This window comes from Tursiops truncatus, chromosome 4 (assembly GCF_011762595.2).
Source record: "Tursiops truncatus isolate mTurTru1 chromosome 4, mTurTru1.mat.Y, whole genome shotgun sequence".
In the NCBI taxonomy this organism is placed as follows: Eukaryota; Metazoa; Chordata; class Mammalia; order Artiodactyla; family Delphinidae; genus Tursiops; species Tursiops truncatus.
The window spans coordinates 35,379,245-35,406,453 of NC_047037.1; the positions used below are offsets into that span (position 1 = coordinate 35,379,245).

Consider the following 27,209-nt stretch of genomic DNA (forward strand, 5'->3'; position numbering starts at 1 on the left):
GCTTAATTCTCCTGGGATAGCAATTCCCCACCAGAAACTATAGTTTACAAACAGAAGGATGTGTTTTAATAAGAGGAAACATAGTACCTGATTTGGTATAATTGTGAGAGCTTTTCTCATTAGTACAGTGCTTAATTAAGAAATCTTTTTCCAACACATTATTTGTCAAAGGCACAAAATGTCTTTGTCTCTCTCTTCAGAACAGTTTCTAAAATTACACTATTATTCATTTAAATTTTTCTTAATCAGTAAGTTTTACTGTTTTTCTCTCAATAATAAAAAGAAGACTACTTGAAGAAAAACGTTTAATTTTTATTTTCAAAACTTTGCCATGAACATACATACAACATTAAATTTGAACCACTTGTGAGCTGTCCATGTGCCATGAAGCACTTATGACAAAAAACCATATGTAAGCTTTACGGTAAAATTAACAAGTAATCAAAATATCTTTCAAAAGGGGGAAGGGGGAGGGGAACCAATAAAAGTCATAGCTTTCATTTTATAAAAAATAGTTTGAATAATCTTCCTATAAGTCTTTAATGCTTACAAAAGCAGGAAATACATTTAAAATAGTCTTTTTAACACAGATTCATTAGCACAATGTGGTTATGGTCAGAAAAGTTAAAACTAAAATGGTTTTTCAGTAGTTTATATTCTCTTCTCAACAAATTCCACAACAAATTTAACCAATTTACAATTCAAAATAAGATTTAACTGCCAACAAGGCCAAACTAGTTGTAGTTAGTACCTGAATATCAAGCTCTGTTCCATTTAATATATTTTACCAAACATTTTAATATAGCTCAATGATAGGTACTGATAACAATACTTGACTGCATGGTTACCACCCATGACTACTGCATTGCAGCTTAAAACATGCTTTGGTCAGTAAATTAAAAAGACATAAATCAAATAACAAGATCAGAAAAGTTGTTTTAGTACCAATTTCCTGACCTTAAGTAAACTTTAAATACATTGACAAGGCAAGGAAAAGTATATTTAAATATACAGAGAGGTCTCTATATTTTTAACCATTTGACATTTTATATTAATAATTTCCTGTTTAAAATAATATTTTATACTCCTGTACACTGATTATCATAACTCTCTGAGTTAAAACTAAACTAGAGTTACCTTTCTAGAATGTCCAGTAGTGAATGCATTACTTGCTTCTTTTGCACTTCCATGAAGACGGTCCTTCATCCTGTAACTTTTTAAGTTTTGGACCAAGACAGAACCACCAACCAAATCCAATAAAAACACAAATAATGGACTCCACATAATAACCATCCAGTGCTGTAACACATGAGCCACCGAGTTTTTTGCAAAGCTGTAAAAATAAAATTATAATATCAATAAATACTCCACAATTTCAAAATGGAAGTATTCAGCAATTACGTTTCTGCTTTGTTATTTAAAGGATTAATCAAAATATACTTTTGTTAAAACATTTCATTCACTCCAAGTGACAAAACAAGTTAATGCATCTTAATCTCTCTAATGCTACTAACAGTATTAAAAAGAATTTTCAGCTCTTGCTGTAAATAATATTCATTTTCAAGATACAGCTTTTCATATTTGGAAATGTGAGGAAATTTCCAAGGAATTTACTCCAGAAGTGGGTTATTGTTACTTTGAAATAATTTATCAACAAACTACTAACCATTCAGTTTTAACACCATTTGTTATATGAATAGCCAATGGAACTCTCCGTCTTATATCATTATATACCTTAGCTATTAATCATGCATTTATTAAATGCCTAGTGTATAAGGACAATGGTACACAAGGTGAAGGAGAGAGAGACTGCTCCTCCCTTGCTGAGAAGCAACTTCAAGTGAGCTTCACTTACTGATGTGAGTGTGTTTATACCCTCAGTTATGATGGGAAAGAAAAAGCTATTAGAAACTATGGGCAGATACAATTTTAAAAAGATGTAGTACTTCTAGAGGCAAAAACGAGGAAATTAATATCTTAATATTACCTTAACATTATCTAAAATTGCAACATACTTACCTCAACAGCATCATGTGTTCGGCAATTCTGGTTTGATGCTCCTACACACTCTTTCACTGTGAGGGGATCTACCAGCCAAAGAGCTACCGTAGAAGGCCAGTTTCCTCCCAGGTTAGACACAGTATTTAAAAGGGTCATATATGTTCCGCCAATAAGTGGATCACTAACCTTCGCATTGAAAGCCATTATGGAAACATACATGCTATACAATGTAACCTACAGGGAAAATGTAAAACATCTTCAGTACAATTAGACTTTAAAAAGCTATGGTCTAAATTAAGAACATTGAAAGCATAAACCAGAAAATTAATTTTCATGACTCTTATTAAACTCAATCAACAAACATTTATTGAGCACCTACTACAAGCCAGGCTTTAATGTCTGGTCATGGCAATACAAAGATGAATAAGACACAGTCCCTCTGTGCCCTTGAAGAATTTATTCTAAGCTGGGAAAATAGGGAATAAATAGTTATGATGAAATGTGGTAAGTATTGAAAAAAGAAGTACACACATTGTGCTATCAGAGCCTAAATATATGGGAGATTAATTTTATCACAAGTAGTCAAGGAAGGCTCAACTGAGAATGACAGATGAGGTAGTATTGAAAGATCCATATAGTAATAAGCAAAACACTATATTTACACTATACCTAAATATATCATATGTGTGTATAGTATATATGTATTATACATATAAGCACTCAAATATTCAAAGGGAATATGAATATATAATTATATGTATATAATTCAAAATTTATGTGACAAACTAAAGAGAAAAATCTCCTTGAGAGGCAAGAATTAACCCTTCATTTAGGAACATGAAAACAACCCATGTTTCTAAAATAGAATTCCTTTGAATACTGTTCCATGGGATGTTCATAGAAAAAGGAGTTCCAAAGTCAAATAAGACTGAGAAACACTAAGTTACACAAAATTAGACTGTAGGCCTCCTGAAAGCCTTTAGAATATAATCTTAAGGGCAGGGATTCTGGCATGATTTATTCACTGTTTTATTTTAGTACTTACAATGGTTCCTGGCATGGAATAGGTGTATTCACTTAATATTTGCTGAAGGAATGATTAAGATGCTACATAAAGAGGGGTTATGTCATGTATCATTTCTCAAATTTACTTGGCCTTATAATATTTTTACCACAAAGCATCTGGTTTTCTGAGTTTCGATGACTACACTTTGGAAAATTCTCTAATGAAATCCAAAGCCAAACAAATGATTTTTGGACAACTACATCATATTTTTCTTTACTTACTCAAGAAGTGAAGCATTACTAAGCTAAACTACTTCTCTTAGCTTCAATTTGGCACCTAGCATTAACTATGTGCAAAACAGAAAAAAAATTATATTTGACACCTTAGCCTCAGTGTTTTTACATACAGCTAGTCAGACATGATCCACTACGGAATTCTCCTAAATGATATAAATGTATGCAAAAAATTACTGAGGTTAACTGGTAGTCACATTTTTAGGTTTCAGTTAAAAGCAGTGAGGAGTTGGTAAATATAATTTTCAAAGAGTTTAAACTAGGTACTATAGGTCCAAAGTGAATCTGAAACACACATTAGCAATAACTGCAACTGAGTCCCAAAGGTTACTACTGGGCATCTGCCATTTATTTGAACCATTTATTCCCAGGGAAAGAAAAACCCATTCTGCAACAGCAGTTTGGGTGAGACTATGGAAAAGTGGAGATCAGTTCTTTTGGGGATTACAAACATTTAATAAAGAAAAAAAAGCAGATTAACACCCAGCTTCCAAAACCACAAAGAATAAGTCATAATTTTTAATACAGGGAATTCCCTGGTGGTCCAGTGGTTAAGACTCCATGCTTTCCTGCCAAGGGCCTGGTTCAATCCCAGGTCAGGGAGGGAAGAAAGAAAGGAAAGGAAAGGAAGGAAAGAAAGAGAGAAAGAGAAAGAAAGAAAGGAAGAAAGAAAAAGAAAGAAAGAAAAAGGAAGAAAGAAAGAGAGAGAAAGAAAGAAAGAAAGGAAGGAAGGAAGAAAGAAAGGAAGGAAGAAAGAAAGAAAGGAAGAAAGAAAGGAAGAAAGAAAGGAAAAGAAAGAAAGAAAAATTTAATACAGAATCTAAACCAAAAACCTGGGACGTATAATCTAGAAGCTGTCATTATTTCTCAATACTTTCAGAAAAAAGAAAATACCGGGACTAGAAGAAGGAAAGAATCCCTAATCTAGGGAAGAACTGAGGGATACTTAGCAAGGGTAGAATTCTTAATTAACTTTGGGATAAATTCTGAAATGTAACAAATATTTGTTGAATGAACAAAAGAAAAAAAAATGAAGTGAATGAAGAAGAAACTCTCTTTCTATGAATAAAACTCATTAAAATAAAATCCAAAAAATAAAAATATAAAAAATAAAATCCACAAGGTTTAAAGTTCACTGTCAAGTAATTTCTTCAGAAACAGATTCGTGCTTAAATCTTAAAATTTATTATCATCATTTTAAGGCAATTGTAGAAGAACTTCTTCTTTATTTTACATAGGACAGTTTACTTCCTGGGAAAAACCATGGCAAGCTTACCTGATGTAACGCATAACTGAGCAGCACTATAATATAGTAATATATAGGGAATCCCCCTTGATGTTCTACTTTAGGAGTCCACCAGACCAGTAGAGCATATTCTAATCCAAGCAATAATCTATAGAAAAAGAAAGAAAGGTGGAGCTGACCTCCATTTTAGGTTAAAAAACAATAACAAAAACAGAAATCTGTGTGCCTACCATATGAAAGAAGCCTGTATCTAAAACCTGTTAGGAAGTTAAAAAGAGATAAAAGTGCATATAAATGATACTGAAGTTAAAGATGTTTTTCAAGCCTTTTCCCATATACACTCTATACACAGATATTAGTGATACTGATAACCGCTCCTTATTTAACCTCTCTTATTTAGTAAGGTTTCATTTCATTTTTACCTGTAGGGCATGGCTTTGTAAAATATGTTTAGTGGCTGGGGACCTGTAGTATATTTGCTGATAATCAGAGGCAATATTATTTGCAAAGGAACCATTGGAACTGCCAATAAGGCTAAATGTTCTTTGGGTACTCCCTCTTCTACCAATTTCAGTCCTGTTACTGCATCTGCTGCTGAAAAACCAATCTGCAATATAAAAACAAAAAAATATTTTAATTTGTGACTTATGAAATATTTTCCTCCAAGCATAAGTAAGTAATTTAAGAACCTCAGTCTCATTATTGACCCATGTCAGTTACAAGTAAGTATCATATTATTATATCTGGTACAGCAATCAAGTTATGGAGGTACACTTTGCCCTTATGGTCTACTAACAATATGAAGTAAAAACAAGTGAAAATTCAGCACTCTTAGGAACTGTAATTTTAATTACAACTAAATTTCCATTTCAAAAAGTTCTATATCTTACAATAAACAGAGTCCAAGTCCAAACCTACTGATCTGTATATTTTAAGTTTAAAAGAAAAGCCTTTGACTCCAAATAAATCTGGTTAAAATGAAGCATCATTGCCACAAACCATACACATTTTTGATGATTTCTGACTGACAATAAAATTTCCAAAAAGTCACCTAGCTTTTCAAAAATAATTCTGAGAAAACATTATATCTAAGAGGTTGAGTTAAATGAGGGGTAAGAAAAGGTATAGTTAAATTGATTCTTAAAAACAACAAAAACAAATAAGAATGCTAAAAGTAGTGGGTAAAAGTTTGAGGTGAAATAAGATATTTAGATAGTCTCAAAGTATTTCCCCACAAATTAGTTTTTAATTACAAAAGGAAAAATAGTAACTTTGCAATGGATTAACAAGGTAATCAAGGTTAACAACAATATTTAATGGATAAAGGGACATGATATGGCTCCTGATATAATTCCCTGAAGATGTCACAGTATTATTTCTATGATATTTCTGACATAAATACACAGCACGAACCTAAACATGAAGAAACATTAGACAAACATAAATGGAAGGCCATTCTACAGAATAACTGGTCTGTCTTCTTTAAAAGTGTCCAGGTCACCACATACTACTATGTATAAGATAGATACCCAACAAGGACCTATTATATAGCACAGGGAACTCTACTCAATATTCTGTGATAACCTATATGAGAAAAGAATCTAAAAAAGAATAAATATATTGTATATGTATAACTGAATCACTCTGCTGTACACCTGAAACAAAACATTGTAAATCAACTATATGCCAATAAAATAAAATAATAAATTTTTTTTAAAAAAGTGTCCAGGTCGTGAAGGACAAAGAAAGGCTCATACTAACTAAATGCAATGTGTGATCCTGAACTGGATCCCTGACCAGGAACAAATAAAGTTATAAAGGCTGCTCTGGGGACAACTGGTGAAATCTGGATATGCACTGTGATTAGAAAATAGTACTATATCAATTGAAATTTCCTAATTTTTTATTAAGTTGTGGCTTTGTAAGAGAAAGTACTTGTTTTTAGGAGATACATACTTAAGGTATTTACGGATAAAGGGACATGATATGTACAAACTACTCTCAAATACTTCATAAGAAATATGTAAAATAGCACAATTTACAGAATAAAGAAAGTGGAGCTAAATGTTAAAAATCACAGAATTTAGATAAACATATATGGACATTCTTTCAACTATACAAGTAAATTTTCAGTAAGTGTGAAAATATACAAATAAAAAAAATTTTTTTAATGATAAATATTACTTTAAATACTTTTAAATACTTTAACTTCTCGGAATGGAGCCAAAAAGCAAATTTCACATAAAAAATTAAAGGTCAGAGATATTTCATTTAAGTCCAGAAAAGAATTTCACTTATACTTAACACATTCTCTTTGTAAACATTAGATATACAAACCGACTTCAACATTTACTCTGTCTTAAAAGTGGTACAGGAGATATTTGTAATACGCATATCTAATAAAAAAACTCATATCCAGGATATATAAAAAATAAAACTTCTACAAATTTAAAGAGAAGGGTAACTCTGGATATTCAAATGGCCAATAATCATACGAGAAGATGCTCAACTTCTTTAGTCATCAGGGAAATGCAAATTATAACTATAATGAGATGCCACTACACACCCACCAGAAAGGTTAAAATTGAAAAGACAATACATGTGGTTTCAAGGCTGCGTAGTGATTAGAACTCCCTTACAGTGCTGGTGGTAGAGAAAATTGGAACAATGACTTTGGAAAACTGTTTGGCAGTATATACTATGCTTTTCTTAATGACCAGCAATTCTACTCCCAGGTATTTACCCATCAGAAATGTTCACCTATGTTCCCCAAAAGTAATTTACATGAAATTTCATAGAAGCACTATTAATAATAGTCCAAAAGTAGAAATAACCTAAACATTTGTTGATAGAATGGATAAATTGTGGCATATTCATACAATGGAATATTATAAGCAATGAGATGAACAAACTATTGCTATAAATAACAATATGGATAAATTATACAAATATGATGTTGAGTGAAAGAGCACAACAGCTAGACATAAGAATACATACTGGATATTCCATTTATATAAAACTCAAAAGCAGGGAAAACTAATCTATGGTGTTAAAAGTTAGGAGAGATGTTACTTTTGGTGAGGTTTACTCTACAGGGGGAACATGGGATTCTAGACTCTGTATTTGAAGCAACTCCTTATACATTGCTGGTGACAGTATAATTTATTATTAAAATCTTTTAAAAAGCAATTTAACAATCATATTCACTGATCCATTAATTCCTCACTTAAGAATCTATTGGAAGGAAATATTCAGAACACCAAAGAGTTACACACAAAAATATTCACTAGTACATTTTTATAATTAAAACGCATGGCAAATTAAATATACAACAATAGAAAAATGAGTACACTATGGCAAATTTATATACTGTGACAATTTATAGCTATTAAAAAGTATATTATAAAATATTATTTAATGATACAGGAATATGGAATAAGACAATAACAAAATAAAAAATTATACACAGTATGATCCAATTCCACTTTTGAAGTATTTGTGTGTATATATATTAATATTAATTCTTAATTATAATTAATGTATTAATTATATATGTCAAGTTTATGTACACACATGTGCATGCACACACATACATACATAGGGGAAAAAAGGAGGCTGGAGGGAAATATACCAAAAATGTTACCAATGGTTATCTCTAAATGATATAATTAGATAATACTATTATCTTCCTTGAAACTTTTAGCATTTCTAAAGTTGAACCTTAAGTTTAAACCTTCCTAACATTTCCTAAAAATGTAACCCTCCTTATCCTTAGAGAGGGGGAAAAACTCAGTACTTCAAAACAATGAGGCTGTAATTTTTACTTTAGGGTTATCAAAAGATAGCTGTGAAAGTGTTTATGTTGATAGGTTTAAATATAATATGAAAATCCTATAACTGATTTTATATTTTAGGATATTAATTCCAATACTAGCAATAGTTCACTATAACAAAATATACTTACTTTTCTTCTAACATAATCTCTTTAAAATGTTTTAGAACTATAAAATTAAGATATCTTAATACAGAAAACATACAGAATTCTTAAAAAGTCACCAAAACCCCCCTTTATTTGATAGTATATTTCCTTCTAACATTTTAAAATAATCCAACTGATTTTTAAATGGACTTCTAATAACCATACATTTCCATATCTTTGTAAATTACATTCTAAGTAAATAATTTTAATACCTTTGACATTAGGTATATACTCATTCTAACAGTAGAGAGCTATTATTTTTTTAAGGTATTCATTTCCATTCCAAGCATTAATATCATTCATTTAAAAACTCACATTTATTAGAAGTACTTCAAATTGGCATAATTTTTTTCAAGATCTTAAGACATTTAGCTTACTTTGAAGTTATGTTTGATTTGATATCATCACACCTTTTAAAACACATTTAGTAAACAAAGTATATTAGTTTTTATTGTTAAATTCTATTACTGGAAAGGGACTTACGAAAAGGCAACAGAAGTATTCCATGATATTGTTAATTGTAACAGAATGGGGAATTTGCTTTATAAATCTCTTACCTTTGCAGTTAGAATCAGAAGGCAAAATGTCAGAACTGCAGGCATTTTTATAATTGCAAAAAGCAGCTTGTAAGTATCTGTGATCCCTTGGGTTTCTTCTTTTCCTACTGATACTTCTTTGTTTTCTTTTTTCAAAAGGGCAACTAAAGTTGTTGTTATCAAAAATACAGTTCCCCAGAAGAAAAGGAAGTCTGAAATTAAAAATGTTTTAAATCTATAATTAACCTTTGAAATAACATGTCTTCACTGATACTAAATAATTCTGTACACAACTTTTCCTCAACTAAAATCTGTTAAAAAAAAAATGAACACATAGGGCTTGTCATGTTCAAGGCACCAGATGAGGCACAGCAGATGAATAAGACAGTCCTGTCTCTGTTAAACATACATTACATAGACAGTGATACTTAACAAGGAAAGGGTTTAGTGGGTTGAATGAAATAAAAGTTACCCAACTGTGACACCTGCTGTGTCATTTTATTCAAGGAAACTGCTTAAGGGCAGGAGATGATTTTCATATCCCATAAGATCCATCTTAAGTCATACTTCTTAAGCACTTAAACCATTTCAGTTCTTTATTAAATTTTGACAACTTAAACAACAAACAGATGATCATTTACATTAGACTTTCTGCCTTTTGTTTTTAAACTTTGTTTTTAATCTGTTTAAGAATAACCTTCTCTTTCAATACTATGATACATAAGTAATTTTATCGTACTTGTAGATGCACAAAAAAGACACATGAAGAGTACTATTTGGGTTGTTTCAGTGAAAGATGCCTGGGCCGTTAGCCCATATTGCAAACAAATTAAGCGGAGGGAGTGAATAATGTCCTGGAAGATTCTGCATAACAGCTAAAAATAATAATAATAGAGGCACCATTTCTTGAGTGCATACCATGTGCCATAAATGTGCTAAGCATCTTACACATATCATTTCCTTTACTACAATAGTACAAAAGGGGAAGTTATTACTAGCCCCAATCTTCAGATGAAGAAACAGGCTGAGAGGTTACATTGCCTGATATTATATTTTAAGTCAGTGCCTCATACAACTGATTTCAAAAACTTGTGTCTCCTTAACCACCCTAACAAATGCATCTTATTTTGTCTCTATAAAACTTTCTCCAATACCTGTATTTTATGCTACATGTAATGGAGTTGAACCTTTTTATTATTTAGTAATTCCTATATTATGTTCCGATACTTTTCATTTTCAAGATTATTACTCTATTGTTTCATGGCATCTCTAGAAATATATCTCCATGAGATATGTACTTTGTTTCATATTGAAAATATAAAATTTACCTTTAAATTCCTATGTGTGTATCCTATGGTTATCCGCATGTATTATTTTTCATTATTCTAATAAAATTTATTTAAAAAAAAAACAAAACTTAGTGGATAACCCTCAGTTTCTTCATCTGTAAAATAAGAGGAGTTCCCTAGAAAATCCCAGATGTTTTCTAGCTCTAACATTCTAAAATCATATTCAGTTTTAAATATGTTTGCTTTTTATTTTATTGCTCATGCAGCATAACTGACTGTTCATGAAGCCTAGTCACCTTTTTCCAAAAAAAGGTCTACCATTCTTGAGTCAGGGTTTCCTCTGTATTCAGTCTTGCTCGGCTGCTGTGCTGGGTCACTACAGCTTAACTCTCACTTACGATGGAGGCAGACAGCATCATTCATTTAGATCAACTTCCCTCATGCATAGACCAAATTCACCTTAGTATTTAAATGTTCCTTTCTTATAAGTTATTTCATTTGATTTTTGTAGTAAACACGTGAGACAGGCAAAGTAGGCATTATTATACTATGCAGAGACAAGGAAAAGCTCAGAATATTTAAACCTTTGCCAAAGGTCAAATTATTAACAGGCAGAACTTGAACCTAAATCTTCTGAATTTGAGATTCATACTCCTTCCATTATTTCACAGTGCCTATATAAAGACTTTTTAAAATTAATGTTGAATTAAGAATCTATTAGAATTGGCTAATTATGTAGTCTCCACAAGCCTAACCAAAAACAAGGCTCTGCTATTCAAATTTTGCAAATTAAAGAAGCTAAACTGCTTCAAACACATACAGAAATTTGTATTCTGAGGTGAATTCTTTTCTCCATAATGTGAAATTTATACAGATGGTCCCCAACTTATGAAGGTCTCACTTGAGATTTTTCAACTTTATGATGGTGTGAAAGCAATATGCATTCAGTAGAAACTGTACTTTGAATTTTGATCTTTTCCCAGGCTAGCGATACTCAGTATGATCCTCTGTCATGATGCTGGCAGCACCAGCACAAGGGGCTTCCCTGATGGTGCAGTGGTTAAGACTCCACCTGCCAACGCAGGGGACATGGGTTTGAGCCCTGGTCCAGGAAGATCCCACATGCTGTGGAGCGACTAAGCCCACATGCCACAACTACTGAGCCAAAAATAAATAAATAAGAATAATAAATTTTTAAAAAACGTTAAGTGAAAATTAAAAGTTTTCAGTTATATACTACTTTCAGCAAAGAAATTTTTTAATTTGCTTAGTATACACTCCCGTTTTTTTTTTTTTTTTTGGCTGCGCCACAAGGCTTGCAGGATCTTTTTTTTTTTTTGCAGTACGCGAGCCTCTCACTGTTGTGGCCTCTCCCGTTGCGGAGCACAGGCTCCGGACGCGCAGGCTCAGCGGCCATGGCTCACGGGCCCAGCCGCTCCGCGGCATGTGGCATCCTCCCGGACCGGGGTACGAATCCGTGTCCCCTGCATCGGCAGGCGGACCCTCAACCACTGCCACTGCGCCACCAGGGAAGCCCCTATTCTCCCAATTTTAATGAACAAAATCTTCATCTGAATTTAAACTCCGTGATACCAGTACAAAGGGAAAAAAGATTAAGAACAAGTTAAACAGGTTTCAGTATTGTTTGCAGATAAGATTATTTCTAATTTCTTTGTGCTTTGAGGGTAAGATAACAGTCTGAAAGAAAGAAGAAAGTAGTGACAATAGGTCATTCAGAGCCCTCATTCAAAGGCTTTCCATTGCTCACAGAGACTGAAGAATGAAGTAATGGCTCAGAAAGAGAGGCTTAACCACTGCCAGAAAATGTATTAAGATTTATGAATGCCATTACCATAAATACTATTCTTAGACTATTGGCTATTGTTTATTAATACTGCTTGGGTCCTACAGAACAACCATAGTCTGATATACCAACCACTAAAAAGATATTATTAGCAAGAATAATCTAAATATTTCATTATTAACATTCTGGTTGATTCTGATTTATATATTTTATCTGCAAAAGCATTGTGACATATATATGTATGATTAAGATGTCAGAGCTGATGTTCAAGTTTCTTAAACACGATTTTGTGCAAAGACCTGTAAGACAAGTTAAATATTCTGAAGTGGCTACTAGATCTTACCTAATGCTCCAATGAGTGCAAAAATTAAGAGCATGTAACAATGCACCAGTAATCAAAAAGGATATAATAGCCAGCACCTGAGCTCCTATTACGCCAAAGCAAGACACAGGACAGGGCAATAACCTTCAAACTCACTCTCCAAGACAAGCATTATTATTCCTGTTTTATACAAATAAACAAAGAATCACAAACCAGGAAGTGCCAGAGGTGGGATTCAAACTCAGATCTGACTCTAAAACAAGAATGTTCTTCATTATACTACCCAGATGCTCAGAAACACCTACTGCAAGTAGGCTGTCTTCCTACTAAACAGATACACCTGAGAAAAAAGGTGCTTATTGTAGCTCCAATCAAGAAGTCTGGAACACAGACACTTAAGAATACTTCTTTGAACTGGTTACTTGTATTCCCCCCTCCCCATCTCCATCTCCCCATATGGTGGTATGCCATAGGGTATGCAAATCAAACATGGTTCATCTTCCTAAACAGTTCATTTACTCAATAACTTAGAAAGAAACATTTTCATGAAAAACATATATTATAGAGAAGGCAAAATTTCCATGAATTTTAAAGATAAAACATAAGATTTCAAAAAAATTTCAAGCTTTCAAGGCTTTGGACCGAGCTCCCAGACCCTTCGTGGTACAGGTTCATTCTCTTCCACCATCAGAAGAGGTAGAAAAATTAAGAAGCACTGTCTGATACAACCATCCTTGGCTCAGGACAGGTTCTCTCTCTAACTCTCACACTATGGAAATGAACTTTAGTCCGTCAGAAGTCGCAGGAAAACAAACTTTCAGTTTCTGTTCTAAATAACCCTCAGGCCTTCCTTTCATCTTGCTTTCAGTACAGCTTTCTCTACTTCACAAGTTAGAGCATGAAGGGAATTTAGACACCTATCATCAGTCCACTGCTCTTTCACAATGGAAGAAACTGAAATAGATATACTATGTATCTGGCCCTGGGTCTCCAGCTAAGTCTTAGCAAGAAACAGAATTTTCTGCTATGTCACAAATCTCTCCCTTTTAAACATTTGCTTGAAATATCTATACTGAGGAGCACTCCCAGAAAATTCTCTTTTGATTATAATACAATATAGTGATATCTTATTTGGGGATTAGATTTTTGAAAGACAGCATGCAATGCAAAAATTAACTAAATACAAAGCTAATTTTGAAAGCTTCCTAAGAGTTTGGTTTTCCTAACCCCTTAGGAAGGTGCCATCTTTAGATCACATACTTTTTCATTAACTCCAACAATGCCAGGTTCTCCTCTGGGGTAGAAGAAATGGTTTCTTCAATCAAGCACTAGATTAAGCAGCTGTCTGACTAGCAAGATCCCTGTTGTCCCAAAACACTAGACTTAAACTCAGCCCAGGATGCAAGACTGAAGCTGAGAGGCCAATAGATTCAATGCTCCCACCTCATGCTAAATCTGGGGCCTGTATCACTGAATAGATGGAAATGAATCACTCTTTCCATTTTTTAAAATATGTTCAAGCCAAGCACAAAATCCATTTTAATTAAACATGTATGACATTATCTCTACTCTGATGCTATGATAGGAGGTTCTTGCGTTCAGCTTTTGTACAACCTACATCCTGACACCCCTAAATCACTTTTTGTAAGCTGAAAGCTGAATTCAGACTTTTATAAAACAGCTGACAGTGAGCATTCCAAACTATCACACGAAGAGGCAGGGTTCATCAGAATAGCTAAAATGAAAAATAATGGTAACATGAAATGCTGGCAAGGATGCAGAGAAACTGGATCACTCACGTATTGCTGGTGGGAAGATAAAATGACATAGCCACTCCAGAAAAAAATTGGGCAGTCGCTTTCAAAGGTAAAAATGCACTTAACGTAAACAAGCATTTGTACTCTTGGGCATTTATCTGAAAGAAATGAAGACTTATTTTCACATAGCAATAGCCAAAAACTGGAAACTACTCAAATTGCCTTCAATGGATGAGTGGTAAAATATACTGTGGTATTTCTAACAAATGGAATATTTCTCAGCAATAAGACTGAACAAATCACTGATCCATGCAACAACTTGGATGAACCTCAAAGAAATTATTCAGAGTGAAAAGAGTCAACCTCCAAAGGATACATACTGCATGATTTCATTTATGTAACATCTCTGAAATAACATAATGATAAAGATGGAAAACAGATGAGTGGCTGCCAGGGATTAGGGATGGAGAAGAGGAAATGGGTATAGCTGTAAAGAGGCAACACAAGAGTTTTGTGGTGATGGTACAGTTGAGTATTTTGATAGTAGTGGTGGAGGTTATATAAAGCTACACATGTGATAAAATTACATAGAGCTACACACGCGCACACATAAATGAATATATGTATAACTAGTGAAATCTAAATAAGCTCTATGGATTGTACCAATGTCAATTTCTTGGTTTTGATATTGTACTATGGTTATGTAATAAGATTTTAACAATGGATGCTAGGGGAAGGGTGCATGGACTTCTCTAAACATTTCTCTGCAACCTCCCGTGAATCCATAATTACTATTTAAATAAAGTTTTTAAAAACTAATGGGAAATTTAAGAATGCAAAAGTTCTATGACTGTACTAGGAATAAGAAATGTAGGTCTCAAATACAAGACAATATAAAATATCTAAAAAGAAAGAAATCTGTAGGTGTTTTGAATCATGTATTCTGGAGCCTTAACTGATGATGATTGGACTTCAGCTATCATGTGTTCAAAAGTAAAGGGAAGGGACTTCTCTGGTGGCACAGTGGTTAAGAATCAGCCTGCCAATGCAGGGGACATGGGTTCAAACCCTGGTCTGGGAAGATTCCCACATGCCGCGGAGCAACTAAGCCGGTGTACCACAACTACTAAAGCTGCGCTCTAGAGACCGTGAGCCACAACTACTGAGCCCACATGCCACGACTGCTGAAGCCAGCGTGCCTAGAGCCCGTGCTCCGCAACAAGAGAAGCCATTGCAATGAGAAGCCTGCACACCGCAACGAGTAGCCCCCACATGCAGCAATGAAGACCCAATGCAGCCACAAATAAATAAATAAATAAAAGTAAAGGGAAGAAATTAAATTAAAAATATTTTTCTTAGATAACACCAAACCAAGAAATAGAAATTCTGTAACGGAAAAAACATCTTGCTTTTTGAATGTGCACCCCATCCTTAATAAATGTTTCAGCATGCATACTCACATATAAAATACATACTTGTATTGACACATACACAATTCTATATATAAAATAGATAACTAATAAGAACCTACTGTATAGCACAGGGAACTCTACTCAATACTGTCATGGCCTATGTGGGAAAAGAATCTAAAAAAGAGTGGATATATGTATATGTATAACAGATTCACTTTGCTGTACACCTAAAACTAACACAACATTGTAAATCGACTATACCCCAATAAAAATTAAAAACAAAAATATGTATTTGTGACCTCCTATACTAAGATATATATAGTAAGATAAAAACCCCACATTAAAAAATATGAAATAATAAAAAGAATGAAAAGGACATGTATAAAATGCAACATTTATCCAAAATTGTATTTAAAAGAACAGGTGGAATCAGGGGTTTTATATTTTTCATTTTTTAAAAAAATAAATTTATTTATTTATTTTTGGATGCGTTGCATCTTCGTTGCTGCGTGAGGGCTTTCTATAATTGCGGCAAGCGGGGGCTACTCTTCGTTGCGGTGCACGGGCTTCTCATTGCCGTGGTTTCTCTTGTTTCGGAGCATGGACTCTAGGTGCGCGGCTCAGTAGTTGTGGCGCACGGGCTTAATTGCTCCGCGGCGTGTGGGATCTTCCCGGACCAGGGCTTGAACCCGTGTCCCTGCGTTGGCTGGCGGATTCTTAACTGCTGTGCCACCAGTAAAGTCCTTATATTTCATTTTTAATTTCCTAGGAAAACATTTTGTATTAGGTAAGTCTATTTTGCTTTCTCCAATTAAATTATAGTTTTCAGGAACACTATAAATGAAAGTAGGAGACTGCTTGTAATTAGTGAGGTTCTGACTGTTTTGTTGATAAATTTACATAGTAAAGGCTAATTCAATTGGCCTCCAAATAAATTTCAATAAAGTTAGAAGTGAAATTCAGAGTAAGACATATGCCAAATAAAATCAAATACTTTTTTGGTTTACAGTGTATTTTGTAAATTGGCTTTTATGCACTCCATCCACAAAAGCTATTCTACAGTTCTTTACTGGACAAGGAAAGCATACAGTACCATTTCTCCTTTGCTTTGTTTTAAAAAGGAAAAAGGCTTTAAACCTTCTTTCTGGGGTATGGTCTCCAGTTTTTAATATTTAATCTCTCCTGAATCTAGTAGCCCCAGTATTCCCAGCTATCTCACTTTACTACTAGGGCCCTAACATTTGAAAAGAAGTTCACTTCTTCCTTTGTCTATACTGAGATGTGAGATCCACCAGATTTATGAATTTGTTCCACTCAAGGCAAAAATAGAGTGAAACTCAAGGACTGTATATCATATACTGTGTATGATATTTACCCAGGGATTAACTTGTAAGGTAATGGATTCCTTTAAAAAATTTTTAGAAATCTTAAGTAATTATACAGTAAAACAATTTTTTGGTGTACAGTTCTATGAATTTTAACACATGCATAAATTCAAATCATTACAGAACAGTTTCAACACCCCCAAAACTCCTTCATACTATTTATTTATAGTAACCTTCTCATCCACAACCCCTAGCAACTACTGATCTGTTTTCTATCTCTATAGTTTTATCTTTTGAGAATGTAAGGGAATGTTTCAAGCCTAGATTTAGATGCTAAAGAATGTATTACAGTCTATATAAGAATAACTGATCTAGAAATGGGTCAGTTAGTTCTGCCCAAATTCTAAATAGCATTTCTAGTCACGTAAAATATATTAATGAGTACTGCTTCAGAAAGCAAGACAAAGAAATTTGTCACTAAGTCAGAATTAATGGTCCTGCTTTCTTCCTAATTGAAAGCATGAATATCATGAGTCTCCCTGGTGGTCTAGTGGTCAGAATTCAGCACTCTCTCTCTCAAAGCATAAATGTCTTAAAAATAATGTTTTTACTATTATTATCATCAGTTTGATTACCTTCATACTTAGAGCATCTGTTTTTTCAAAGCATCATTTCATTTTTCTCTGATTTACTCCTATATGTGCAGGCCTATCTAGAGATAAACAGATTCATAGCTCTAATATGTTTGGCCCTTTTCTCCACTATCAGACTATCCTGCTCCCTGTCTCAAAACCCAAATATACTGCTCCCATGCCAATCACTTCTATTCATTACTGTTACCACTGCTTCTAATTTTTTTCCCCCGTTTTTTGGCCATGCCATGCGTGTTATATGGGATCTTAGTTCCCTGACCAGGGATCGAACCTGCGCTCCTGCAGTGGAAGCACTGAGTCTTAACCCCTGAACCACCAGGGAAGTCCCTACCACTACTTCTAGAGGAGCAGGCCTCGACTACCAGTTCTCAGGCTGGATCTGGCCTCAGGACATATTTCATGATTCTAGCAAATGTTTTTAAAATGAGGAAATAAAAAGGGAATTTCCAGCTTCTCCTGAATACTCATAATATCTAGCAATCCTGGGATCCTACTGCCACAAGAGAACAATTTACTGGAGTTGAAGCTACCCGCCTTTAAAAGGGAATGAGTTTTTCAGGTCATCACTGTCCCCTCCAATACCTACAGTCCTGCACCAACTCATCATTTTGGTTTGCAAATCTGCACTATAAATTCCTTGCAAGCAGAGAATGTCCAGGTTTTATTCATCAAATTGTAACATCTATCACATGACCAGTACCAAACAGGCATTCAATGCTGAGTAAATGAATGACATGGGTCACTTTAAAATCAAAATAACAACACAACAACAAGAAACCCTTAGTCTGTCACTTCTGGGCATCTGGCATTCTGGGAGCATGTTGATGTGTTTTAGACATCAGCAGTCAGAGTGCTGATTTCTCTTATAGAAAAGCCCAATCAGCACATATTATATTCAGGTTTTGAGGCTTTTTTTTTTTTGAAGTTTTTCCTAGTTTCCTACCAAATGGAGGAAAATCACCAAATAAGGAGTCAGGAAACCTAAGCTGTAGGTATATCTATCTCTACCTCTAACTAGCCAGTTACAATTTCCTGATCAGTTTCCTCATCAGTAAGAATGAGGAACTGAAATATATGATCTTTTCAAGGCATAAAACTTTACGTTCTAATCTCTGTGTCCTACTGGGTTACTCTCACATTGCTTGAAGCTTAGAAGGTTATCTCTTTTTGCTATTAAAGATCCTTGAAAACCAAGGGGGCAGGAGCAAAAAAAGGCTACCTCTGAGTTAAGGACTGTTCTGTATCCCTGAAGGTACCAAAAAGCCAATCTCAGCATAATCAAGGTTTTCTTTCTAAGGGACTGTGTTTTCATCCTCTCCTTCCTGTTCTAAATTTACTATTTAGATTACTGCTTTCTAGATTGCAAAAACTGTTCTTTCTCAATATATTCTATCTCTGTGTATCTGTAACGCAAAACAAAGTGCTAATAACAGAACGTATTTCAGAATTTTAAAAAATAATTATGCCTCTTTTTAATTTCCTCATTTTGTAAACATCTGCCTCAGTGTTTGCCTCTTCTTTTATTACCTAAGCAGCTGTATTTCCTTCATGATTCTTTCTGTGCTCTCTAAATTCCTCAAAGCCACTGGTTACTCTTAGTTATACTAAGTTCCAAAAAAAACCTATAAATGTGATATGTACTGTCATACAAAGGAGAATGAAAATGCAGGACTCTTCAACTCTTAACTTATTAAAAAGTAAACTATTTTTACAATTTCCTGGAGAACAAAGTTCAAATTCCAGAACAAACAGCTATTCAAAATAATAAATCAGTGTAAATAAAAATCCAGTGGCTCAATTTTGATCTTCCCATAGGGGAACAGTTAATGGCATTCTCTGGAATGATATTTTATTAATCACTCTTTTATCACACTTGTGAGAAAGCTCTAACTTACTTAGTAATTTAGTTTCCACAGTCTCTTCAATCTTGATTTATTTATTGAGAGTTTCCCATGTTAAGTAACACATCATCCTATTAGCCCTTTTTGGTGATATGAACAGTCCCAGTAAAAAAGGAAAAGCAAGACACATAAAAAAGCAACGATGCATTCATGAAGTATTTGTAAGCAGAGAATTATCCATATAGCAGGAGTGGGACCCCAGAACACTCAGAGACAAATCTGTCTAGGTGCACAGCAATATCTCTCAACCATTTTTGGCCGTAAACCAACTGAGGAAAAGTATAACTATTATTTCATCAGTAGTAGTGGCTCACTGGCAGTTTGAGGAGGTAGAAAGGGGATCACTTATAGGGTGTAGGGGTGTGGAGGGGCTGTATATGATTTCAGTAATATAGTTGGGAATCCCTTCCTCCCTTCCCTGAATATTATGATATAGCCCTTAAACTTCCCTCACCACACACCTTGCCCTGACATTTACCCTATTGGGAATCCCCTAGTACTAGGAAAATGAGAGCAAGTTTAGCTGTTTAAACTTCAAGAGACAGTCACCTAAATTGATCATCACTACCAGAATGAAGAATTCTACTATATTCCCAGTGTTGGTCATTCCTGATATTGGTAATTTACTGTTTCTCAGTTGTTAGGAAAGTTAAAAAAAACAAAACAAAACAAAAAAACAGAAAACCTTACCGGCCTTGTATTGTGCTCATGCTGAAAGAGGGGGAAATCTGTAGAATTTACACCCAATTTCCTACGGGATAAACTTTAAACTCTTACTCACAGCAACTAAAGAATTTGGTCAACAACCTTTAATTTGGTTAAAACCTTTCTTTCAGCATCATTGTCCAAAATCAGGCCCCACAATGACTGCTTCAGGCACTTTGAACACTGCATGTACTGTCTTGTATCTTTCTGTACTTTGCTGCTTCAGTGCATTTTCACCTGGTGTTTTGTGCATTCTGGAACTCTACTTACCCATTTCATGAAATCTTGTAATTCAACAACAGCAAATGCCAAGTCTGACTGGCAAGTTCTTCTTGTGGGCGGGACTTGGCTTTAATCACAGGAGGCCCTTTGAACCCTGTCACTTAGCCTGCTCATTAATGCTTAAATGAATTAACCCTGTTCTATTCACCAGAAGGCTACATGAGGGCTCTTGGTATAAGGGTAGGGGTAGAAATGGACCAGAAAACATGGAGCTAGAAACCTCAGTCTAACAAAAGACGAAAGGAAAATTCTGAAATAAGGCTGGGCTCATGTCTTCACACTAGCCAGTCTTCTAAAAAATGTGCATCTGAGTATTATTAGGCAAGTGCCAAGGTATCCCTAGACTCAGAGTTTTGTTTGCTATGACACAACAATGTTTACTGGGTTGCCTTCCTCTGCTCAGTTCAGAATACTGATCAATTATGATTGCTCTATGTAATCATTCTGGCTGAAACTCATTTTAGTAGAACAGAAAACTTACCTCGGATTATCTCCCATAGAATGATTTCCAGTACATTAAATAATCGTTCCTTCTAACACCACACACACTGTCGAAAGGATTCATAAACGTACAATAAACCTAACAGCATAATAAATTAAATACACTACCTGAAAGAGTAACGATTCCTCTGGGTTGAGGTTGAAACCGCAAATATTTGTTACAAAAGTCGGCAGATTCAAGGGCCAAAAACAAAACATTGCCCAAAAAGTAACCGGCTGTTTGGCCCACTGAATTGCAAGTAGAAGCATAACCCACGTTTTCCCGGGATAACATGGTTAACGCCCAACCATCCACAGCGATGTCCTGAGTAGCTGCCAGGAATTCAAACAAAAAGAATGTCACAGTGAGAGCAACCACATCGGGGGTTCTGCCATCTGTATTTCCGAGCAAATGGTCCACTTGAGTGGAGAGATATATCATGAAGAGTCCCAGTATATACTGTGTAGGGACAAGCCAAGATTTGCGACGACCGAAGTTCCTAAAGTAAACCGCATCAACCAACGGGGCCCAGAGCAATTTGAGACTGAAGGGCCAAAAGACAAAACTGAAGAAAGCTTGATCTGTATAGCTAACGTTTTTGCTCTGTAAAATGAGTGGGATGCTTCCCGCCAGGCCCAGTGGAATGCCCTGAAGCACGTAAAGAAAGAGTAACAGCAAAATGCTGCTTAATTCCGCCCGGCAGCTCCGTGGGGGTTTTGAGAAGTAACTAGCGCCGATATCCCGCAAAAAAGCTTCTTGGTCCCCTTCCCCGTCAACCAACTCTGGATAATTATCATCCCAGGCGCCCGGCGGCAGAGGACCGCTCTTCATATCTAGAGAGTGGTTAAAAGTCCCTGGCCGTCGTTGCCGACTGCTATCCTTGTGGGAGATGGTGGGTGACATATCAGAGACGATGCAGAGCCCCGTCTGTAGGAGGCCAGGGCTTAGCGTCTTGGATCCGTCTAGTCCCAGGTCCTAGGCTGTCGCTCTGGACCAGGGTCTTGATGGCTCAGGGAGGGGGGCAGGGCGCGGGTTGATAAGGGCACCTCTTATTGTGGCCCTGAGTGCTGAAGCCGGGAGTCAGTCCCCCGGCGGGAGGCCCAGGCGATGGCCAGGTAGATGCCCCTTGGAGCGGCGTCAAGGAGCCTGAAGGAGCCCCCCGGGCAGCCTCGCCGGGGTCTGGGCTGGAGGAGGGGGCCGTGGTGCTGCGATGGAAACGGACCCCTAGCTGCGGCGAGACCAAACAGCCAGTCCGCCGACCCACCGCCTGCTCTAGCCGTCACCAAAGCGGAAGCCAGTACTTTCCCCACGGGACTACAGACATACCAGATAACTTCCTGTCTCGCGCTTCAGGAAGTAGTCCTATTCTCAAATGAGTCCTCAGCCCGCCTCCAGAGAAAGCCAATCTGGAAACGCTCTCCTGGCCAAGTTCGGAAACAATGCTCGGTAGGAACCCGCAGCCCCAGCGGCTGGGACCTCATGGGAGGATTAACGCGGGTGCACCGTGCGGCCGGGGCGGGGCGTCGCGCAAGCTCCGGCTCTGTGAGCACTTGCGGCGGCCTGGAAAGCGTGGGTCTCAGTCATTGGGCTCCTGCGGCCACGTGATGGATTCAGCTAGGTCGGACCCCACCGCCTAAGGTTAACACGGTTCAACCTTTGAAGCCCGGGCGACACTGTGAGGGCTCGTCACTAGGCTTGGGTGGGTAATACCCAAGCTCCAGGCTGGGAATTTTGTGATGCTCCTGCTTTCGTGGGCCGGGCAGAAACAGAGAGGAGGGGGATTGAAGTTTACGGAATTTCCTTATCAGCCGGCAGGGGCGCTTTGTGCCCCCAAAAGGGTAAAAAAGGCCTGGCTAAAAGGTGAAGCGCGTCCCTTACAAAGTGCCTACTTATTCATGGAATGAATGAAACTGCTCAAGAGGCGCTAGGTTTCGTTGTAGTCCGTTTTTCCAAAGTGGTGGAAAAAGTGTAGGGGAACTGGTGTCTGGGTAACAAGCTAGTTACATTGGGTAGATTGGAATGATAAGACTCGTTACATCCCTCTATCTTTGAGCTATTGTAAAAGATCTTGTAAGAGCCAAATATTAAAATTTTGTTTCATGTTAACAGGTGTGAGTTATTGAAATGATCCTACAGAGAACTTAACCTTGAATAACTAGTATCGTAATTTGTAATGTATAGAAAATACGTTACCTATACAAGTTACATATATACATATATCTGTATATATGGTGCTTTCCATTGGGTAATTAAATACTAAAAACAAAAACTTAAAAACTATAATGAAAGTTAGGGCGTTCCCTGGCGGTCCAGTGGTTACGCTAGGGCCCTTTCACTGCGGTGGCCCAGGTTCAACCCCCGCAGTGCGGCCAAAAAAAAAAAAACCCCCAAAACAAAAACTGTAAATAAAGTTAAACCTCACACCATTTAAAAGGTAAAACATGTTGTAGCTGGCCTCTTACAAATATAAATGCAAATGTTGAAATAACTGTTCATCTCAAAATTATTCGGAAAAAAAGATTAGCTTCCTGAAGATGGACCTTAAAATTTGAATACAATATTGTATCTTGATCAATAACTCCAGAACTTGAATAGAGAGTTCTTGCATTTTATACATGAAAGTGCCATCAAGCCTCACATTCAGTCATGAATTACCCATACTGGTTAAGGATACCACCTACATTGGTAGTTCAATAAGAAAGAAAGAAAAGAAGTAGGAAGGGAAAGCAAGATCGTTTTAGGCTTCTATTTTCTTGAACTCCCATAGCCAATTAATTGGTCACCTGTCAAACTTCTTGAAATATATCCTCATGACCCATTTTATGAAGAGTTTCCTGGCTATTCCTAATCTCTAGGAAAATGTGGTTATTCTGAACTCCTTGTTATCACTTTACTTTAAAGCTTGCATTTATAATTTTTTTTCCTGACTTCTTTCTCTAAACTCATTTATGTCAGGGCCTATGTTGTCTTCATGTTTGATTTTATAGTGGCCAATACAGTGCTGACACATGGTAGGTATCCAGTAAATATTTGTCAAGTGAATTGTGTCATAAGGTATCAGAGGCTGATGGCCTCTTTCAGAAATCGGCAGTATGACCAAGTATAAATTTCTTCATGTTTATTTTCAGTTTCCACGTCTATCAATTGGGAATGTGCTGTATTATTTACCTTCAGCAAAGAGATGTTGAATGATTAACAAAGAGTCATTTAAAACAAAAATGAAGTGCTGGAGAAATGATAATGAATTATATTAGATTATGGAACTTGGAAAAAAAATTTGAATACAAAAAATTACACACTTATTAAATGTAACCTAGAGCTTACACAGGAAACCAAACTATACAAATAGCCCATTTCTGAAAACTAACATTATGCAATGTTTCAGGAAAGTTTTTGCAGGGATGGTAGTTCTTAAGTTCCATTTGTGGGCATCAAAGGTCTGTTCACTTGCTGAGAATTTTTTTAAATACATATGCATAGTAAGTGACAAGTAAATACTTGCTGAATGATGAATTATGTAATAGAAAGTTTAATACTAAGCTATGTAAGTGAAAATTATTTGTATTTCAAGACTAATTTTATAACGTATTACAAATTCCCATTCATATTGTCAGCATCCATTTAGATTTAAATATTGCAAAATAGCCTTTTGTGTGTGTGTGCTTTTTTATTTTGCCTGTAAGATCTTGGTATAGTCATGATTAAATTCTATTCAATTTTTATATGGTTAGAGAATTTCTTCAACTATTTTTTAAGATAGGGTGTGTACGTAAATTGAATCTTTGCTTGTCCAAAAATTGTAGTTGTTGACTTCCAACTTCTACTATTACTGATAAGAAAGAAATATTCATCTTATTTTGTTTCTTTTGTAAATAGCTTGTTCTTTCTGTCTGATGCTTTAAGATTTTTTTCTTAATTTCTAGATGTGTCTTTTAAAAAATAAATTTTAATCCTTCCTGGTTATATTCATTATGTATTGCTGAGTAACATATTATTTCAAAACTTAGCACTTTAAAAGAGCAAACATTTTATCTTACAGTTGTTGGTTAGAATTCAGAAATGGCTTAGCTGAGTGGTTCTGCCTTGGTATCTCTCATGAGGTTGCAGTGAGATATCAGCTGGGGCTTCAGTCATCTGAACGCTTGACTGGGGCCAGAGAATCCACTTCCAAGATGGCACACTCACATGGCTGTTGGAAGGAGGCCTCAGTTCCTTGCCATGTGAGTCTCCCTGTAGAGCTGATTAGGTAGTTTTCCAACATGGCAGTTGGCTTCCTCCAGAGCAGGTGATCTAAGAGAAAGAGCAAGGAAGAAGTTACAATGCTTTTATGACACAGTCTCAAAAGTCACATACTGTCACTTTATTTATTCTTTAAAATCTCCACCATATTCCTTTCATCAGAAGCAAGTCACTAAGTCCAGCCTACACTCAAGGGAAGGAGAATAAAGCTCTACCTCTTGAAGGGAGGAGTATCAAAGGATTTGTAAACATAGTTTAATAGTATCACACTGGGTATCAGTGAATCATTTCAATCTGAAGATAAAAATTTTTTTCCAGTTCAGCAAAGTTTTCTTCTATTATTAAAAAAATTACATGTAATAATTTACTTGTAGATTTTTAAGGGTTTTTAAAATTGAGACATTTTCAGGAAGGAAAGGTGCAATTTTGGCTTAACTCAGATGTGGGTGCCAATGGAAGGACTTTGCTATATTATAAATCATTTGAATTACAATCTGCTATTGTATTTGTCATCTAACCCCTAAATCCATAGGTTACTATTAGAGTTAATACTAGCTATAGTTATAAATATAGTTATATATCAATTTATAACTATAGTTATATTATTATTGTTAATATTACTAACCCCAACACACCTACTCTGTATCTCTGATGCTGATATTACTACTGTTACTGATGTTTCCTAGAGCCTCAAAGAAACTCCAGGGATGTCAAGGATAAAAAAAAAAACATAGACTACTGAAATATGCTGTAGTCCAATTATTTTCTTAGATATTCAGATGCTACAACAAAATATATTGAAGTCCATCAGACCAAGTAAATTTATATAGTAATTGGTACTTGTGGATTACTATAAATAAAAAAAATTGTATCTCCTTAGTGTAAACCCTCAGGACTATTCTTGTGTATTCAGATGGTCTTCATGTACTTACTCTATCAACTGTGACCTGTAGTTTGGACAGGTAATCCTGCATTTCCAAGTATTCAAAACAAACCTCTTAGTAACATTGTTTTTTAAAGCCCAGTTAACTTATCAGGAGGAGTTCAGGACATAGGTGTCTACACTGACTACAAGTTTCTAATCTAAAACAAGTGACCATACTGACCATGATACCAAAAAACCCCCCAAAAACAAGAAATTCAACAACTAATATAAATCTGATGTCTAAAATCATCCAGAATAATACAATTGTCCTTGACTATTTTCAGGCTAGCCAAGAGAGCCATACAATAGCTAATATATCTTGTACCCATCAAAAAAAAAAAGATGAAATGATTAGTCATTTTTTTAAAAGGCTGTTTGGTTAACTAAGGTTGATCAAACTGATCCTTGATATTTAGTCTCCTGATTAGGTACAGGCTACCTAAAAAATTAAATACAAAATAGTTTCCAAATGTCTCATGATATAAAATTGTCCTCATTATGCCATTCTCCACAATCTGCCAGAGGTTTAAATGTTACTACATGGCTATCCAGAGCTGACATTCAACTAATAATGCTGCATCAAAAAGAGCCAAATCCCTCTTGGTCAATTCCTCTCATTTAAGAGCAGAATTTTGACCAAAAACACTTTGAGGGTGAGGATAGTCAAGAAATTCTGATGTAGGATATGGTGCAATCTTGGTGTAATTAAGGTGTAGGTAGCAATGTAATACAATGCCAGATACTACACATAGTAAGCCAGCTGGTCATACATAATGTATACTTCACATTGAGTATCTAAACTCTTGACGTTTCTTAGAGGATCCAACCCTAACCCTAAAAACATATTATCTTCCCTGAACTTGATACGGCAGTTTTAAAAACATAGCTTCCAAATTCTTTGCCACTTCTCCCTTTGAGAGGTAGAGTCTATGTCCCTTTCCTTGAATCTAGGCTCTGTGGCCAATAGAATACAGCTTGGGTGATGCTGGAATAATTTCCAGGCTCAAGTCTTAAGAAACTGGTAGTTTTCACTTCCTGTCTCTTGAGATAATC

General features: G+C 35.6%; 2 protein-coding genes across 3 annotated transcripts in view; one reads left to right on the forward strand and one right to left on the reverse strand.

Moving 5' to 3' along the window:
* Positions 1–291: 291 nt before the first annotated feature.
* SLC33A1 (solute carrier family 33 member 1) lies at positions 292–22,304 on the reverse strand. Of its 2 annotated transcripts, XM_004317609.4 has the most exons (6): positions 21,121–22,300; positions 9,083–9,273; positions 4,969–5,153; positions 4,577–4,694; positions 2,020–2,235; positions 292–1,333 (listed from the first exon to the last, which is right to left on the reverse strand). In XM_004317609.4, exons 1-6 carry the CDS (start codon positions 21,893–21,895, stop codon positions 1,166–1,168), a joined length of 1,653 nt encoding a protein of 550 aa, XP_004317657.2. In that variant the 5' UTR covers positions 21,896–22,300; the 3' UTR covers positions 292–1,165. The 2 variants fall into 2 exon arrangements, with proteins under 2 accessions (XP_004317657.2, XP_033711294.1); XM_033855403.2 differs by lacking the exons at positions 4,577–4,694; positions 9,083–9,273 and having other exon boundaries at positions 21,121–22,304.
* Positions 22,305–22,579: 275 nt separating this feature from the next.
* Positions 22,580–27,209, forward strand: part of GMPS (guanine monophosphate synthase) — a 114,045-nt gene continuing 109,415 nt past the window's right edge. Inside the window, exon 1 of the mRNA XM_033855401.2 lies at positions 22,580–22,691. The gene's annotated coding sequence lies outside the window, so the exon portion shown is untranslated. The remainder of the gene's footprint in view (positions 22,692–27,209) is intronic.